This window comes from Heteronotia binoei, chromosome 17 (genome assembly GCF_032191835.1).
Source record: "Heteronotia binoei isolate CCM8104 ecotype False Entrance Well chromosome 17, APGP_CSIRO_Hbin_v1, whole genome shotgun sequence".
Classification (NCBI taxonomy): Eukaryota; Metazoa; Chordata; class Lepidosauria; order Squamata; family Gekkonidae; genus Heteronotia; species Heteronotia binoei.
The window spans coordinates 44,596,076-44,614,475 of NC_083239.1; the positions used below are offsets into that span (position 1 = coordinate 44,596,076).

The 18,400-nt window shown below is 48.2% G+C and overlaps 1 protein-coding gene across 1 annotated transcript; it reads right to left on the reverse strand.

The window, feature by feature from the left end:
* Nucleotides 1–329: 329 nt before the first annotated feature.
* Nucleotides 330–17,919, reverse strand: RABAC1 (Rab acceptor 1). The gene is given in 7 exon segments (XM_060257562.1): nucleotides 330–843; nucleotides 5,313–5,414; nucleotides 8,625–8,675; nucleotides 8,678–8,721; nucleotides 11,161–11,373; nucleotides 12,317–12,430; nucleotides 17,814–17,919. Coding segments are annotated over 6 exon segments (579 nt in total). The 5' UTR covers nucleotides 12,397–12,430; nucleotides 17,814–17,919; the 3' UTR covers nucleotides 330–754.
* Between the last annotated feature and the right edge of the window lie 481 nt (nucleotides 17,920–18,400).

Sequence of the window (18,400 nt, forward strand, 5' to 3'; positions counted from 1 at the left end):
AGAAGACTGCAGATTTATACCCCGCCCTTCTCTCTGAATCAGAGACTCAGAGCGGCTTACAATCTCCTATATCTTCTCCCCTTCACAACAGACACTCTGTGAGGTGGGTGGGGCTGAGAGGACTCTCACAGCAGCTGCCCTTTCAAGGACAACTCCTACAAGAGCTATGGCTGACTCCAGGCCATTCCAGCAGCTGCAAGTGGAGTGAGGAATCAAACCCGGTTCTCCCAGATAAGAGTCCGCATACTTAACCACTGCACCAAACTAACTCAATGCACGGAGACAACCTCTTTTGTGGCATGGATTACAACACCAGAAAGACCATTTGATAACTGCTGTCTTTCTTTAATGTTACCGGTAAGAGGAAAAACGGGAGGCTGGACTCAAGACGTTGATCGAAAACCTCCAGGGCTTGACTGTTATGGAATGACTTAATGTGGAGATCAGCTCACAGTGGAGGAAAGGAAGAGTGGGCTGCGTTACAGCACGCCCCAGACAGGGAAAACCAGGAGGGACTAGGAGTTTGTGGGAGGGGGCTAGGAACGGAGGGTTGGGGGACCAAAGGGGGAATGGTGGAGGTTTAGGAGGCCAGAAGGAAGCCTGCAAAACAGACTCTCGCAAAGAGAGAAAAAAGGGGGGGGGGGAGAAATGCAATGCAACATCAGACGTATATACAGAGGCGACAGAAAAGTAACGCCGAAGCACAGAAAGTGCTGGGGATGTTATTGGAGCCAGCCAACATCCTCCAGGCTGTTCACACCGGCTCCATCTGCAGATCGTCGCTCTCTCCGGATTCCAGCTCGTGGAAGGCGGCGTGGGAGCCAATGACGACCAACGTGGCACCTGCAGGGGGCGACAGAGAGGAAGGGGCGCTCGTCGCAGCCATCTGTAACGTTAGAAGCAGAGAATCTCCCCCATCCCAAACCTGGCCCTTGCAAATGAGAGGGGGGGGGCAAAGTCGGAGCCTGGGGCAGCAGAGAGGAGGGAAGCGGGAGAGAAAGAGCGGGGCTTGCAGCAGGGAGGATGAAGAACGGGAAGGGGTTTTGTTCCAGGCGTGCTTCCCAAATGGTTGGCGTTCTTATAGAGATGAAAAATATCTTGGGGGGGGGCCTCCAGGGGTGAATTTCTAGCAGGAGCTCCTTTGCATATCAGACCGCACCCCTCTGATGTAGACAATCCCTCAAGAGATGACAAAAAAAGAGAGCCCTGTAAGCTCTTGGAGGATTGGCTACACCAGGGGGTGTGGCCTAATATGCAAAGGAGCTCCCTGATAGAATTCCATCCCTGGTGGGCTCTCTTGGTCTCCTTTGCTCACCGTCTGCCAGGTGAGGCAAAGGGGAGTCTGGATCGTGTGCCTAAATCCTGGCACCGGTGTGTCCTCACAAGGAGGTGTGTTGCACTACAGCATCACGCAAAGCTTGTGGCTAGTTGGATGCACTGGTTGTCGGTGAGATACCAAAGGACTAAAAGGGGCAACGGGCGAACATGATCCAAAGCCCAGGGCTTTGTCTTGTAGCAGGAGCTCCTTTGGATATTAGGCCACACACCCCTGATGTAGACAATCCTCTGAGAGCTGACAGTAGAGCCTGTAAGAAGAGCCCGGTAAGCTCTGGGAGGATTGGCTACATCAGTGGGGTGCAGCCTAACATGCGAAGGAGTTCCTGCTACAAAAAAAACCCCTGCCGAAGCCTGTCACAGAAGACAAACGCACCCCCCCCCCCCCGGGCCATACTTGAGAACCGAAAGGGTAGACAGCAGGTTGACCCCGTCCCCACCCCTCCCTGCGAGAGTGCTGAGGTCAGACGGCTCATCTGAATGTCGCTGTCTTGGAAATGCCAGAAGAATAGCCTGAGAAATGATAACAGAGGCTTTTAAAGGACAGTTATGTTGAATGTGGCCTTTGCTTGGGCAGGGTTTCTTTTTGGGGGGGCCGGGGGACTGAAAAGCAACTAACAAGCTGATAATTTTTTAAAAAATTCCAATAGATAGCGGTCAATCGAGCTTGCAGTATTCCACGACCGCCCACAAAGATGGGTAAAACTTTGGTGATGTTATCAGATGCTAATCCAGCACCCTGAGAATCTCTTCCTGAATTTTATTTTTTTTTTTTAAAAAGCAGGAGTCAAGTCACACCTTTAAGACCAACCAATTTTTATTTTAGAACGTAAGCTTTCGTGTGCTCTTAAGCACACTTCATCAGACGAGGAATGCAGCACTGTGCTGGATTCCTCGTCTGATGAAGTGTGCTTAAGAGCACACGAAAGCTTACGTTCTAAAATAAAAATTGGTTGGTCTTAAAGGTGAAACTTGACTCCTGCCTTGTTCATCTGCTTCACACCAACACGGCTGCCCGCTTGGATTTATTTTTAAAAGTTTCCAGTCCTTTTGATTGCAACTGGAGGTTTAGAACTCTGGGAATAGTAGGAAGGAGAATTTCAGTGGCAACAAAATGCCAAAAAAAAAGGCTTTCGGGGGGATTAAAAAATGGGCGGAGGGACATGCACAGAGAAGTAGAGCAGTTCCTCGGCTCTCTCCGAGAGCAACAAAAAGCAGATCATGAAAGAAGCATGACTTCATGCCTAATTTGCAACATATATATGAATTTAGGATTTAGCCTTCCTAAATCCTGCATAATTTAGGGATTTTTAAAAGACAGTTAAGAAATGGCGCCACCTATCGCCCACTGAAAGAACTGCAGGTGCTCTCAAAACAGGATTGGCAATCTAGTCAGGCACCTACTTGCAGGCAAGAGAAGTAGGACAGTGAGATATTCAGGCCTGTAGCAATGGGGGGCACATATATACCCCCCAATACATGCCACGCCCCATCCCAGACTCTCCAGGTTTTTAAAAATAAAAATGTCTCTAGCTGTTATGCCTATATCCCTCGAAGGACTCGTCTGGTAGCAGGACAAGAGAACTATTATTGGGGAGGGACGGTGGCTCAGTGGTAGAGCATCTGCTTGGGAAGCAGAAGGTCCCAGGCTCAATCCCCGGCATCTCCAAAAAAGGGTCCAGGCAAATAGGTGTGAAAACCCTCAGCTTGAGACCCTGGAGAGCCGCTGCCTGTCTGAGGAGACAATACTGACTTTGATGGACCAAGGGTCTGATTCAGTATAAGGCAGCTTCATATGTTCATATATATGTTCATATTACAATGGGGTGTTATGGGATTAAAATGGTTTTGACTACAGACTCACATAGGATGAACCAGGTAAGGAAAATCAGGCAAAGTAAGGGAATGGGTTAGTTGTACTGCCTTTTCTGGAAAATAATCTTTGGCCTTGATGGATTTAAACGAGGGAAAAGAACCGCCAAAAGCTAGACCTTTGCATCTTTAGGATCGTTTTTCCCAGACAAGCCTCTGGCCAGTATTTGATGACACACATTCCACGTGATTGTAGGACGTATTTTGATCCTATCTGCCGACCAGGTAACAGTCTAGAGGAGTGACCCTGTGAGATGTTGAGAAAGAAGGTTGCCTGCGTCACCTTGCCCAAGGTACCGGGCTAGTCCTTTGAGGGAGGAGGGGCCCAGGCATAACATAGCCCTTTCCATTGCAGAGATATAACAGAAAATGCGCAGGGAGTTCATTTCATCCAGAGCGCCTGGCAAGGAGAGGAAGCAGCAAGCCACCTGCAGCTGGCCCAGTTAACCCCTTACTGGCCAAAGTAGTTCTCATCTCCATTACTTTTTCTCCTTGGGTCTTGTGCTTGTTTGCTTTCTGCTGCACCACTGCCTCTTTAGCAGGCTAACCCAGAAGGCCTCGAGTGTTAAATGGCAGGGTGAGGGGAAAAAACACCCAAACAGGTTCACAAGTAACTAATCACCTACACAAATGGTTGGGCTCAGAACTAGGCTGGGACGGTTCTGGGCCTACATGAAAGGGAACCAGAAAAAGGATACGCTAGGGGTCCCCAACCTTTTTGAGCCTGTGGGCATCTCTGGAACTCTGACTTTATGCTTAATTTGCAATGTATATATGAATTTAGGATTTAGCCTTTCTAAACCTTGCATAAGTTAGGGATTTTAAGAACACAGTTAAGAAACGGCACCACCTATCTTCCACTGAAAGAACTGCAGGTGCATTGACAAAATGGCTGCTTGGGGGGAGGAGCCAGCTACCGACATGGCTGCCACAGCTTACCCACATTCCCCAAAATCAGATCCTTGCGCTGTGCAGAAACCTGCCAGCAAAGCAACCTTTTAAAAATTTGCACTGCCGATCACATCTCTAGTGACCCATCAAAAAAATTTCTGGGCAAAAGCCAAGGGGCAGACCTTATTGCAGTCGTCACTGCAATGGGAAGGCACTGCTTGGCCACTTTCAACCCAAAAGTGGCTGGGCACCGCTAAAACAGTGCACCGAAGAGCATACTGCAGGGGAAAGTGGCGACACAGCAGCACTCGTGTGCTTCCCATTGCTGCCTCATCCCCTGCTTGCCCGGTGCGAAGAAGTCACTTTCAGTGACATCACTGTGCCACGTGTGCACTTCGTGGAATGACATCTCCAGAGGGCGCTTGTGGGGGGGGGTGGCGTGCGGCACCGGGGTCTGCCTGTAGCGCCAGAACCCCCAGCACCAGGGCTGGTAGGAGGCAGCACGGTGCAATGGTCAGACTAGGCCTGGATTAAAATCCCTTCTCGGTCATGAAACTCACTAGGACTGAAGTTAGCTTAGCCAACCTGGCGGGGTTGTTGTGAGGTTAAAAACTGAAGAGGAGAAGAACCATAAGATGATATTGGATTTGAAAATGATAATAATATTGGATTTATATCCTGCCCTATACTCAGAGTCTCAGAGCGGTCACAATCTCCTTTACCTTCCTCCCCCAAAACAAACACCCTGTGAGGTAGGGGGGCTAAGAGAGCTCTGACAGAAGCTGCCCTTTCAAGGACAACTCCTATGAGAACTATGGCTAACCAAAGGCTATTCCAGCAGGCCCAAGTGGAGGAGTGGGGAATCAAACCTGGTTCTCCCAGATAAGAGTCCTCACACTTAACCACTACACCAAAGTGATCAGACTAGGCCTGGATTAAAATCCCTTCTTAGTCGTGACACTCGCTAGGACTGAGGTTAGCCTAGCCTACCTGGCAGGGCTGTCGTGAGGTTAAAACCTGAAGAGGGGAAGAACCACAAGCTGAGCTCCTTGGCGGAAGGGGCAGGAGAGAAACATAAGAGAGGCTTAACTCTGTTTGCTCTTGGTTGAGCGGATGTGCCTTAAAAAAGGGAGGGGGGGTCTTGGAGGCCGAGGAAGGAGACAAAGCATTATTTGGTGGCCCATGGAGAAGGGGCAAATGCCGAAACTACTCACCCAGCACCCAGAATACAGCAGATCCAGCTCCTGCCAGCCAGAAGAAAGGAAAAGAAATGCCTCCGGCTAGACCATATTGATGGGCTGTGCTGAGTTCCCGGCCTGGAGAAAAAGAGATGGGGTGAAAATGCAGAGGAGCGACAATAAGGAACCCTTCAAGACTAGCAGCTTTCTTGAAGCCGACCTGGGGCTCCATTTTTATTTCCCCCCTCTAAGGTAGATCTCCCGTAGTCAATCAGAAGTCTCGCTGGGCAAAAGATTTACCTAGCCCCACCCACTTTCTGAAAACACTTGGGGGGCACCACCGGAGAAGGTGTTGGCTCTAAGGCCTGGGGAGGTGTGTGGATTATCTGCAAATTAACGATGCTCGTTCTTGTTAGCACATTGCCACCTGATGGCGACTTTGGGAACTGCAACACCCAAACACGGTTCTATTGAGATTGATCCAAGCGGGCGGCCGTGTTGGACTGAAGCAAGAGAATGAAGTAGGAGTCGGGAAAAGCTTTTGAGAAAGAAACGCCCTCATTTTGGCCCAGGCTTATAACAATAGAGCGATCAACAGACATTCTCACATGTTTCTGTTTTGTTGGTTTCTCACGCTCATGCTACCCAATTCAAAGGTTCGCTCAATTTGTTAATTTTACCATTCTGTCATTGGATTTTAAATTTGTACCATTTTGCATTCTGAGCCACTGCCTACCGGCTCTATGTAGCTCTGCTCACTGTACCTGATTCCTCGTCTGATGAAGTGCGCTTAGAGCACATGAGAGCTTACAATCTGAATAAAACTTTGTTGGTCTTAAAGGTGCTAGTGGACTGTAACTTTGTTCTATGGTTCAATTAAATTACAGTGATTGGCCAAAGCTCACATGAAGGACAAATATAAGGAACAGGGAACGGGGAGAGTTACTGCCTTCCCTTTCATGGCGTACAGCTTCCTACGCTTCATCCTGTTTGCCAGCGCTGGCTTCCTGAGGATGCCAGATTTTCTGATTTTCCCTCGCAGACTGGATTGCTGATGTCAATCCTCACTTGCCATCTCTGCTTCTGTCCTTTTGATTCAAGCCTCCAGCTGGCAGTTCCCTGATTTGGCATTCGGCTGGAGCCTGCTTTAGTGTGGCACATCTCGCTGTTGACAAGTAGCTTTAATACAACAGTTCTGAGAAGAGAGCTGTCGCAATCCGGGATGCTGCTGGATTCCAAAGGATTCCCTTTGACACAATTTAGTTCCTTCTAACTTCGACCAAGGTGGCTTGGTGTAGAGCAGCAAGGCGCACGAGGAGGGAGATTTTGGTGCAGTGGGTGCCGAGCACCATCCCAAACAGGAAAAGACAGTCTGGGTGTGCTTTCCCCAGGAAACAAGAAGAAACGTTTGGGAGATTAAGAACATAAGAGAAGCCATGTTGGATCAGGCCAATGGCCCATCCAGTACGACACTCTGTGTCAAACGGCGGTCAAAAAAACCAAGTGCCATCAGGAGTTCCACCACTGGGGCCAGGACACTAGAAGCCCTCCCACTGTGCCCCCCCCCCCCCACCAGCACCAAGAATACACAACATCACTGCCCCAGACAGAGAGTTCCAATAATACGCTGTGGCTAACAGCCACTGGTGGACCTCTGCTCCATATGCTTATCCAATCCCCTCCTGAAGCTGTCTATGCTTGCAGCCGCCGCCACCTCCTGTGGCAGTGAATTCCTCGTGTTAATCACCTTTTGGGTGAAGGAGGACTTCCTTTTATCAGTTCTAACCCGCCTGCTCAGCAATTTCATTGAGTGCCCACGAGTTCGCGTATCATGAGAAAGGGAGAAAAGGACTTCTTTCTCTGCCTTCTCTATCCTGTGCACAATCTCGCAAACCTCTATCATGTAAACCTCAGTCGACATTTCTCCAAGCTAAAGAGCCCCAAGCTAAAGATTCTTCTGCACTGGGGGAAAACCCAGAAGAATTTCCCTTCTGAACCAGCACAGGGATATGATATCGGTCCCTCACACATGCTATACAGATCTGATTTAGTTTATGGCCCTACAGTCTGAGAGTGAATCTCTTTGTCAAGGAAAGTGTACTGTCCAGTTCCAGAATACAGCAGGGGAACGCCATAAATGTTTATTTGTGCCAAAAAACTAATTTCCTCTGATGAAGCGTGCATGCACACAAAAGCCTATACCCAGAATTCAACTTTGTTCATCTGGAAGGTGCTGCTTAACTCAAACTTTGGTGCATTGCTTCAGACCAGGGGTGGCCAAACTGCGGCTCGGGAGCCACATGGGGCTCTTTCACACATATTGTGTGGCTCTCAAAGCCCCCACCGCCCAGTCAGCTGGCTTGGAGAAGGCATTTCTCTCTTTAAATCACTTCTCCAAGCCAAGCCAGCCCATGGTTTGGAGAATGCATCTGAAGTTAAAGTTGCTTTCTTTCCACCTCCACCTCCCTCCATTTGCCTTCCTTCCTGTTTTGTGGCTCTTAAACATCTGATGTTCATGTCTTGTGGCTCCCAAACATCTCACATTTATTCTATGTGGCTCTTACATCAAGCAAGTTTGGCCACCCCTGCTTCAGACCAACACAGCTACCCACCTGTGCAGATAGCGAGAACATCAAAGATCTAACTCTGCTTTTTCCTTGATGCATTTGTTTGCATGTAAGGAGGTTTTCTTTTCTTTTCTTTTCAGGGGAATGTTGGGCGGTAAAACATGCAAAAGGGACCATCCCCAGAGGACTGTAGCATATGCAAAAGGAGGGTTGCCAACCTCCCCAGGTAGGGGCTGGAAATCTCCTTGAATTACAACCGATCTCCAGACCAGTGTTCCCTCCAAGCTAAGTTAGTGTGAGCTACCTCACAATTTTTTAGCCTCCGGCTCACATATTTTTGTCTCAACTCAGGGAAAATGGCCCCGGAGCAAACTAATTTATTCAGTAGCTCACAACCCAAATGCCAGTAGCTCAAAAAAGTGGAATTTTTGCTCGCAAGACTCCACAGCTTACAGGGAATACTGCTCCAGGCTACACTTTATTTATCCCACTTCTCCTGGAGAAAACAGTCGCTTTGGAAGATGACCTTCATGGCACTAAACCCTAGTAAGGTTTAAACCCCTCCCTAAACCCCACTCACCCAGTCTTCACCCTCAAAATGCCAGGTATTTCTGACCCTGGAGCTGGCAACCTTATATGAACATCTAGAAGGGCACTGTTTTATGGGGTGGATCTTTGGCTTCTCTGGCTAAGGCAGGACATAATTTATGGAGGTTAAGGACTAGCATGAATGTCGCCCACTGGACCGGCCCCCCGCCAATCAGAGCCGCCCCCTCCTTACCAAACACGACCAGCTGTGACTGCTGTGTCTTCAGGTAGATGATGTAACAGGCCCAAAGAAGATGGCGAGAGCGATCAGAAGCAGAGGGGATGTGATGCTGTGGCGAGAGGGAGGAAGGCAAAGAGGTTAGCTAAGGGAGGAGTTGAGGTTCAGTGGCAGAGAACACAACTGGCATGCAAGGAAGTTCGAGGTTTGATTCGTGGCACCTTCGTTTCCAGGACAGATTGGCCATGGGCCAGCGGCTGGAATCAATGAAAGATAGCGGCACACGAAACAGGAATCAGCGTAGGACAAAATGTTGTCGAAGGCTTTCACGGCCGGAGTCCAGTGGCTGTTTGTATTTTCTGGGCGGTGTGGCCGTGGTCTTGGCATTGTGAGACCTGACGTTTCGCCAGCAACTGTGACTGGCATCCTCAGAGGTGTAACCCAGAAAACTGGAGTTCTCTCCGAGTCAAATATCTCAGGTCTCACAATGCCATGGCCACACGGCCCGGAAAATCTACAACAGCCAATGTAGAGCAAAGTTTGAGTCCAGGGACACCTTTAAGACCAACGAGGTTTTATTCAAGGTATAAGCTTTCAGGTACACGCAGCCTTCTTCAGATTAGGGTTTGTAGAATCTTTCGGGCTCAAGTGCCGTGTTCTACTGGAGAAAGTTTTCCTTCCAGACGTTTCGTTCTCAGCTGCGGAGAACATCCTCAGTGGCGTTGCAGCCGGAGCAGGCGCTCAGACCTTCTTGGCTGCTGTACAACTCAATGCACAGCAGCCAAGAAGGTCAGAGCGCCTGCTCCGGCTGCAACGCCACCGAGGATGTTCTCCGCAGCTGAGAACGAAACGTCTGGAAGGAAAACTTTCTCCAGTAGAACACGGCACTTGAGCCCGAAAGATTCTACAAACCCTAATGATGTTACCAGCCGTGAAAACCTGAAATCTTTGATAACTTCTTCAGATTCTTCATGCATGCACACAAAAACGCCTACCTTTTTTTTTTTATAGACAAATTTCATTGCAACTCCAAAACATACAACCAAACATACATACACAAAACTCTCAATAAAATATACACAAAGGATTTAAGTATACAAAAAAACAAGACTATAATGCAAATATTTAGGAAGCAATCTTTTAGCAGTAGAGCATTGCCAGTCCAAGTCCAGTAGAGGCAGGCCTTGAATTCAGCAGGAGCTCACAGGAGCACAGCTCCTGAACCTCTCTGAGGGTTCCCCCTCTTCCTCCCCACCTTGTCCATTGAATAGGTACAGCTGCATAACAATCCCTGCATGAGGAGAGCGGGGAGCCAGCCAGCCACCAGGGGCTTTGCCACGCCCCCAGCAGCCCTCATTAACCCCTGGAGAAGCCCGCACCACCCTTTCTCCACTTCTTATGTGATTTTGGGTGGCAGGTGGCTTGCAGGTCTTTTGATTGGGGGAGGCCAAGGAAAGTCCCAGGTGAGCGAGGCCTGCTTGGGCTGGCTGGATCTCTAGCCAGCCCAAGAAGGCCTCGCTCACCCGGGGCTCTCCTTTCTTGCATCGGGTTGCTTTTGGCTGGTGAGGGGGCGGCATATGCTAATGAGTTATGCTAACGAGCTCCACTACCTATTTTTCTACAAAATGACCCCTGAGTAGAGGAATCCATGGATCCAATAAATTAAGACGAAAGCTCACACCTTAAATAAAACTTCATTGGTCTTAAAGGTGCCACTGGACCTGAACCTTGAAAGACTCTACAAACCCTAATGAACCTTGTTTGGCTGCTTCAGACCAATCTGCAGGGGTCTTTTTTGTAGCAGGAACTTCATTACGTATCAGGCCACGCCCCCATGATGTAGCCAATCCTCCTGGAGTTGACAGGGCTCTTCGTACAGGGCCTCCTGTAAGCTCTGGAAGGATGGGCTACATCAGGGGGTGTGTGGCCTAATATGCAAAGGAGTTCCTGCTGCAAAAAAAAGCCCAGCCAACGCGGCTCCCCGCATGAATCTAAGAATCAGTGCAGCAGACTTCCTATTTCACAGATTCCAAACAAAAGCAATGAAGGGCTGAACTGAATCTCGGGATGCTTCAGAATGCGTGCAGGTCAATGAAAAATGCCAGATTTCCAAATAGGCGGCTGTTCGAATCCTATAGCCCAGGGGTGGCCGACGGCAGCTCTCCGGATGGATTTTGCCTACTACTCCCATCAGCCCCAGCCATTGGCCATGCTGGCTGGGGCTGATGGGAGTTGTAGGCAAAACAAAACATCTGAAGAGCTACCGTCGGCCACCCCTGCTATAGCCCGTCTGCAGTATATAACACACTCAACAGATTTCCTTAACGTAAGAATGTGAGGAAAAGCCCTGCTGGATCAGAGCAGTAGCCCAGCCAGTCCAGCATCTTTCAAATGAAAACTTGCGTTTTCATTTGAAAGAAGTGAATCTTAGGATATCACGTTTTTTTCTAACCTGACCATTGATTCTGTTACTGCATGGAAATCTGACACTGGGATGCTCAACTGTGCTCCCAACGCAAAATGAGGAGTTCCCCCCTCCACTTCTACTCACAGGCAATAGACAATGAGTCCCAAGAAAACAAAGACGTAGTTGCTCTGGAAATATTCGACGTTACGCACGAGCCGCTTGCACAGCTCCCCAAAATTCCGAGGTTTCCCAAAACGCCGCTGATCCAGAAAGTTGGCCCAGGGACGGATGGTGGCTTTCCGCTGCTCCAGCCATTCTTTGGCAGGGCCTTGGGGCAAAAGAGCTGGGATGGAGATCCTAGAAAAGGAGGAGGAGAAAGAGGAGGAGGAGAAGGAGAAGAAAAAGAGGAAGGAGAAGGAGGAGGAGAAGAGGAAGGAGAAGGAGAAAGAGGAGGAGGAGAAGAAAAAGAAGGAGAAGGAGGAAGAGAAGGAGAAAGAGAAGGAGGAGAAGAAGAAGAAGAAGAGGAGGAGGAGAAGAAGAAAAAGAAGGAGAAAGAGAAAGAGAAGGAGGAGGAAGGAGAAGGAGGAGAAGAAGAAGGAGCAGGAGGAAAAGAAAAAGAAGAAGGAGGAGAAGAAGGAGAAGGAGAAAGAGAAGGAGGAGGAGAAGAAGAGGAGGAGGAGGAAGAGAAGAAAAAGGAGGAGAAGGAGAAAGAGGAGGAGGAGGAGAAGAAGAGGAGGAGGATAAGAAGAAAAAGAAGGAGAAGGAGGAGAAAGAAGGAGGAAGGAGAAGGAGGAAAAGAAGCAGAGAAGGAGGAGAAGAAGAAAAAAAAGGAGAAGGAGGAGGAAGAGAAGGAGAAGGAGAAAAAGAAGAAGGATTTATATCCCTCTCTCTACTCCAAATCTCAGAGTCTCAGAACGGCTCATAACCTCCTTGACCTTCCCCCCCCACACACACACACAACAGACATCCTGTGAGGTAGGTGGGGCTGTGAGATCTCTCCCAGAAGCTGCCCTTTCAAGGACAGCTCTGAGAGAGCTATGGCTGACCCAAGGCCATTCCAGCAGCTGCAAGTGAAGGAGGTGGGAATCAAACCCGGTTCTCCCAGATAGGAGTCCACGCACAACTACTGCCCCAAACAGGGCAGAGTGGGGCAAAAGAAGGAGGGTATGGAGTGCTTTGGGAAGCTGGAAGTCATAAGAGATCCACCCCCAGTGCCCCGCACCCTTCAGAATGCTGAGCCCCCAAGCCCTTCCCCTAGAGCCAAGGCCCTTTGCCAGGGGCTCTCTTCCTAGCTTCTTACTTGGTGCCCAGCACTGATCCCGCTGCCTCCATTTCGGTTCCTGGGTTGAAGAGATGCTCTGGTCCTACTTTGCCCGCCATTGCACTCTGGACAGTTTCAGGCCAAGGCGAGGAGCTACAGAGGTGGGAAGAGAAGAAAAGAGGATGGCTTGAAGGAAAACAACTGTGGAGGGCCAAGACCTTGCGAGAGGCCGCTCACGCACAATCCTCGATTTACGGATACCGAAATGAAGATGATTTTGCACAGTACAGACACAAATTAGGAACATTCCGCAGGGGCTGCTGCAGTCATTCAGGACTCCCTGAGAGATACAGAACTGAGAACAGTTGTGGCGTAGTGGTTAAGAGTGCAGGAGCAGTCAACCAACCGTCAAGTTTTTGAAATAAACCAACGATCAAGTTTTTGATTCATGCAGTAACCACAGCAAGGATAGTGTATGTGGGATGGTGGGAATTACAACAAGTACCTAAGCAAGAAGAATTTAACCAAAAGCTCCTAGAAACTGCAAAAAATGGACACACTTTCTATTAAATTAAAAGACGGCAATATACAAGGAAATAAAAAGACCTGCCAACCATTATAGGATTGCTTAAGTAATGCATGAAAAAATAGGGTATGAAACGAATTTTCGACATTCTTTATAATCGTGGAGATGCTAATAAGAAGTTAATGTATATAAGATGTATATGTGGACATATGTATACTAGATAAGAGGTTAACAGGATGTATTGTAACTGTAGTAACTTGTAAGATGCAATTATATGAAAGATGAAAATGTGAACTACAAAGTTGTATTAACAAAATGTTTGGATGAATTGATGAATTGAAAGAGATGAATTGAAAGAGTAAATATAAATGTTAATGGCATAAAGATTATGAAATAATAGCAAATGTCATCTGATAAAATGAAAGGAAAATGGAAATGGAAAAGATATGTGCTCTCCCCCTCCGATCCCCTTTTTCCTCTTCCTCCCTTTACGTTCCCCATTCCCCTTCCCGCAACAGAAATTTAATAAAAATTTTAAATAACAAGAGTGCTGCAGCTGTATCTGGAAGAACCAGGTTCGAATCCCCACTCGTGCCATGGAAACTCACTGGGTGACCTTGGACCAGCCAAGCAGATCTGAGTGCGGAAGCACCTGAGAGGCCACGAGAGTCAAAGCTCTCTTCATCAGACACGAGCTCATACCCTGAAACTCTTAAAAAACAACTGAAGAGCCCTCCTGGATCAGTAACAGTGGTCCATTCAGACCAGCATCTTGTCTCACACAGTGGCCAGCCAGTTCCCCTGGACAATCAACAACAGGGCAAAGAGGCCGTGGCCTTTCCCTGATAAGAACATCAGAACAGCCCTGCTGGATCAGACCAGAGGTCCATCTCTTCCAGCATCTTGTCATGCACAGTGGTCAGCCAGTTCCTCTGGAGGGCCAACAACAGGGCAGAGAGGGCAAGGCCTTCCCTTGATGTTGCCGCCTGGCTCTGGGATTCAGAGGATTAGGGTCTCTGAATGTGGAGGTTCCCCTCCATCACTACTGCTACTAGCCACTGATAGATCTGTCCTCCAACAATCTATCTAATCCCCCTTTCAACTCGTTTATTCCTGCAGCCATCGACTGATCCTCTAGCAGCGAATTCCACACTTTAATCACTCTCTGTGTAAAGATGTAATTTTTTTCCCCCTGTCCTGAATCTACTGGCCATCAGCTTCATTAGATGCCGTCGAGTTCCAATATTTTGAGACAGGGAGAAAAAGTTCTCTTTCTCAACTCTCTCCCCCCTGTGCATAATTTGATAAATCATCTCCAGTGTTCCCTCAAAGATGAGTTAGTGTGAGCTAGCTCACAGGTTTTTAGCCTCCAGCTCACACATTTTTGTCTTAGCTCAGGAAAAATGGTCCTGGAGCAAACTAATCGATGCAACAGCTCACAACCTTAACGTCAGTAGCTCACAAAGTAGAATTTTTGCTCACAAGACTCTATAGCAGGGGTTTCAAACTAATTTGTTATGAGGGCCGGATCTGACATAAATGAGACCTTGTCAGGCCGGGCCTATTTAAGATTAGGTAGCAGAGATATAAATTTTATAAAGGACACAAATTAACACAATTAAAGATTTTTTTTTTAAAAAAACCCACCTTAAAACATGCTTAAAACATTAGTACTCATTGGTCTTAAAGGTGCTTTCTTTGTATTTCTCCCATGAGATCCAGAGAACTGGGCAAAGGAAGCTCTGGCTCTTTCCTTCCTTCCCCAGGGGACCAGGAGGAGGAGGAGACTCAGCCAACAGAAGGAAGAGAGGCTTGGCTCAGTAGCTCTGCTGTGCAATTGAGCCTGTCAAAACAAGCTCTTCCTCCCTCTCTTTCTCCCCGAGGAGCCTCAGCCAATGGAGAAAATAGAGGTTTTGCTCTATAGCTCCTGTGTAATCTAAGCCTTGCAAAGCAAGCTGTTCCGCAGAAGGAAGCAAGAGAGAGGGAGAAGGAAGCAAATGACAGCCAGTTGCTCGAGAGCCTGATTTGACCCCTGGGCCACATGTTTGACACCCCTGGTGTAAGCTGCTTTAGGTCCCCATTGGAGAGAAAGATGAAATAGATAGATGACAGACAGACAGACATCCGGACATCTGCACAGTAATGGGTTTGGCATGACCACACTTCACATTTTTTTAAAAGAAGAAAATATGTAATCTAGGGTTCTGCACAGTTTTTACAAGGTAAACTAAAAGCTACCATCAGAGCCACATTAAAAATTCCATATTTTTTAGGTGAATGCTTTCAATCTCGGCTATATGCCTGAAAATGTGTAAATGGCAACATAAACCCACTCTTCCCTCCGGAGGGGTCAGCACCGCCAGAAGAATTTGCATGGACAGCAGCCACCCTTCCTTCCCCCGTCTCTGCCACCTGCACAATCACAATCTAGGGATCGTCCTGCTGGTTCCTGAAATCCTGTTTGTCTACTTTTGCAAGTTTCTCTTCCTTACCAGTAAAATCTATTCAGTGGCAATATCTGACCTACCGTGCTTTCCAGGTGAGATATACGTGGGTTTATTCTAACCAGGGACTGCTTTAAAAAAAAAAACACCTGGAAGAGAGATTTCCTCCTCCAGTTCTGCAAACAATTGGATCCTGGAACAAGAAGCCAGTTCCTAGCATTACTGAGCAAATCAGAAGAGGATCTTGATGTGCAGGACTGTTGTCTATAATATGGCTATCATTATTAGCTTAATTACCTTTAAAAAAAAAAGAACATGTGTAACAGCTTCTGATACAGATTGTGTGGAGACAAATCTCTGCTAGCTCATGGCATTTCTCAGCAGGCTTTGAGCAAAAAGGATAACTTTGGGACCAACCCACTTCACAGGACTGTTGTGGCAATAATTTTGAGCTATTAGGGTTTGTAGAATCTTTCGGGCTCAAGTGCCATGTTCTACTGGAGAAAGTTTTTCTTCCAGACGTTCCGTTCTCAGCTGCGGAGAACATCCTCAGTGGCGTTGCAGCCGGAGCAGGCGCTCTGACCTTCTTGGCTGCTGTGCATTGAGTGAGGCCAGGGCTGCTGGAGAGCTGCTATTTCTAGGCTGGAGGGGGTGTGGTGAAAGGGCAATAGGTTTGTGGATGTGCCCATTGTTTGGTGGGGCTTCCTGGAAGGGTAGTGATAAGGAAACTGGCAGTTGAATGTGACCATTGTTCTGTGTTAATTGCTGGGAGGATTGGAAGGGGTATGAAGATAAGGAAGATGGTTGTTGACTGTGCTGATTGTTCTGTGGAATTTGCTGGTTGTTCTGAGACTTTCTGCAATTTATAGTCTATAGGGTGTTTTGCAGAGCTGGATACCAAGATTGGTGGATGAAAATGCCTTCTTCTTTTCTGTTAAAATTGTGCTGGTGTTTGTAAATCTCAATAGCTTCTCTGTTCAGGCGGGTATGATAATGTGAGACCGTAGAAAGGACTTCAGTTCTTTCAAAGTGGATGACGTGGTCTCTTTGAAGTGCATGTTCAGCTACAGCTGATTTTTCTGGCTGAAACAAGCGACAGTGTCTCTTGTGTTCGGTGAGGCGGGTGTTGATACTGCGTTGGGTAGTGCACTCATTGAGTTGGGTAGTACAACTCAACGCACAGCAGCCAAGAAGGTCAGAGTGCCTGCTCCGGCTGCAACGCCACTGAGGATGTTCTCCGCAGCTGAGAACAAAACGTCTGGAAGAAAAACTTTCTCCAGTAGAACACGGCACTTGAGCCCAAAAGATTCTACAAACCCTAATGATGTTACCAGCCGTGAAAACCGGAAATCTTTGATAATTTTGAGCTAGTTCATGCATTTGGCTCTCAGCTGCTTAGCAGAAGGATGGGATAGAAATGTGATGGGTAAAACCTGGCACACAGAGACCAACAGGGAGACAAGAGACCTTAAGAAAGGGTAAAGGTAGTCCCCTGCACAAGCACTAGTCGTTTCCGACTCTGGGGTGACGTTGCATCACGACGTTTTCACGGCAGACTTTTTATGGGGTGGTTTGCCATTGCCTTCCCCAGTCATCTACACTTCCCCCCCCCCCAGCAAGCTGGGTACTCATTTTACCGACCTCGGAAGGATGGAAGGCTGAGTCAACCTGGAGCCGGATATCTGAACCCAGCTTCTGCTGGGATTGAACTCAGGTCGTGAGCGGAGAGCTCAGACTGCAGCTTTACCACTCTGCGCCACGGGGCTATACTTCATTAAATCCCCTACCCCCCAAAAGAAAAACGTTTTAGAACTTCAGGGCAGCAAAGAGGAGAGAATAAAGGGAGAGAGAAGTCTGGCTGGACAAATCCTGTGGTTTCTTTTTTTGCAGGAGGTGTGGTTGGAGCCTGGATGGTGTGGAGAAGAGGTTACAGGGAATATTTCCCTGGCAGAGTGTGAAACTCTCAGCAAGCCAGCTGACCTCTGCTGGAAACAGGGTGCTGGGTTAGGTTTGAACCCTCAGGTCAAATATTAGGAAGAAAAAAGGAGAGAAGCATTGTGTCATTTGCCAAAGGCTGCCAACTCTAGGTTGGGAAATTTCTGGAGATTTGGGGGTGAAGCTTGAGGACTGTGGGATCTGGGGAGAACGAGGGACCTCAGTGTGTGTGGGGGGGAAGCCATACAGCCTATCCTTCAAAGCAGCCATTTCCCCCAGAAGAGCTGCTCTTTGTCATCTGGAAAGCAGTTGTAATTCCACAAAATCTCCAGGTTCCACCTGGAAGTTGGCAACCCTAAATCTGCCTCACTCCTGAGCTACTCACCACTAGATCAGGGACCGCATCCCAAGCTAAAGCCCACAATGGCCATGGGATGCCAGCCTCCCGTGTCTTAGCATTTCAGCTCACTTGCCCAGGGTGGGGCTCAGTAAAAAGACCCTTCCTCGGGCGTCTCTACTCCCTCCCCTCCAAGAAATACCAGCCCGGAGAGAAAGATGCTCAGCAGGGGCCCAGGGCAACTCTCCCCCTGCATCCCGGGTTGCCCCTAGCAACCGAACCTCCAGGACTCACCTGCCGCCTTGGGAAAGTGGTCCAGCAAAGCCCCGCCGGAAGCGCGGTGTCTGCGTGGCAAGGAGGCGGGGCAGGAAGACGGATGTTTACCTCTGTGGGCGCGGTGGCTGGTGGGAAATGTAGTCTCGGCGTGTTTGCAAGCTCCCATAGCGAAGGAATGGGCGGTGGGTTTGCGTGCTCTCTCCAATGAGGTGTAAGTAGGCAGCCGTGTTGGTCTGAAGTAGTAGAACAATATAGGAGTCGATTGCACCTTTAAGACCAACTTAGTTTTATTCAGAACGTAAGCTTTCGTGGCCATGCACACTTCTTCAGACGAGGAATGAGTTACAGTAAGCAGAGCCACATATAGCTGGTGGGGTTTGGAATGCCAAGTGGTACAAAGTTAAAATCCAATAGCAGAATAGTAAAAAACAAATTCAGAAAACCTTTGATCTGGGTTGCATTAGCGTGGGAAACCATAAAACAGTAACATGTCAGAATGTGAAAATGCTTCTTAATTATTCTATTGCTAATAAACTTGGGTCAAAATGAGGGCATTTCTTTCCCAGAAGTTTTTCCTGTCCAACTAATGTACCTTTTAACATGTA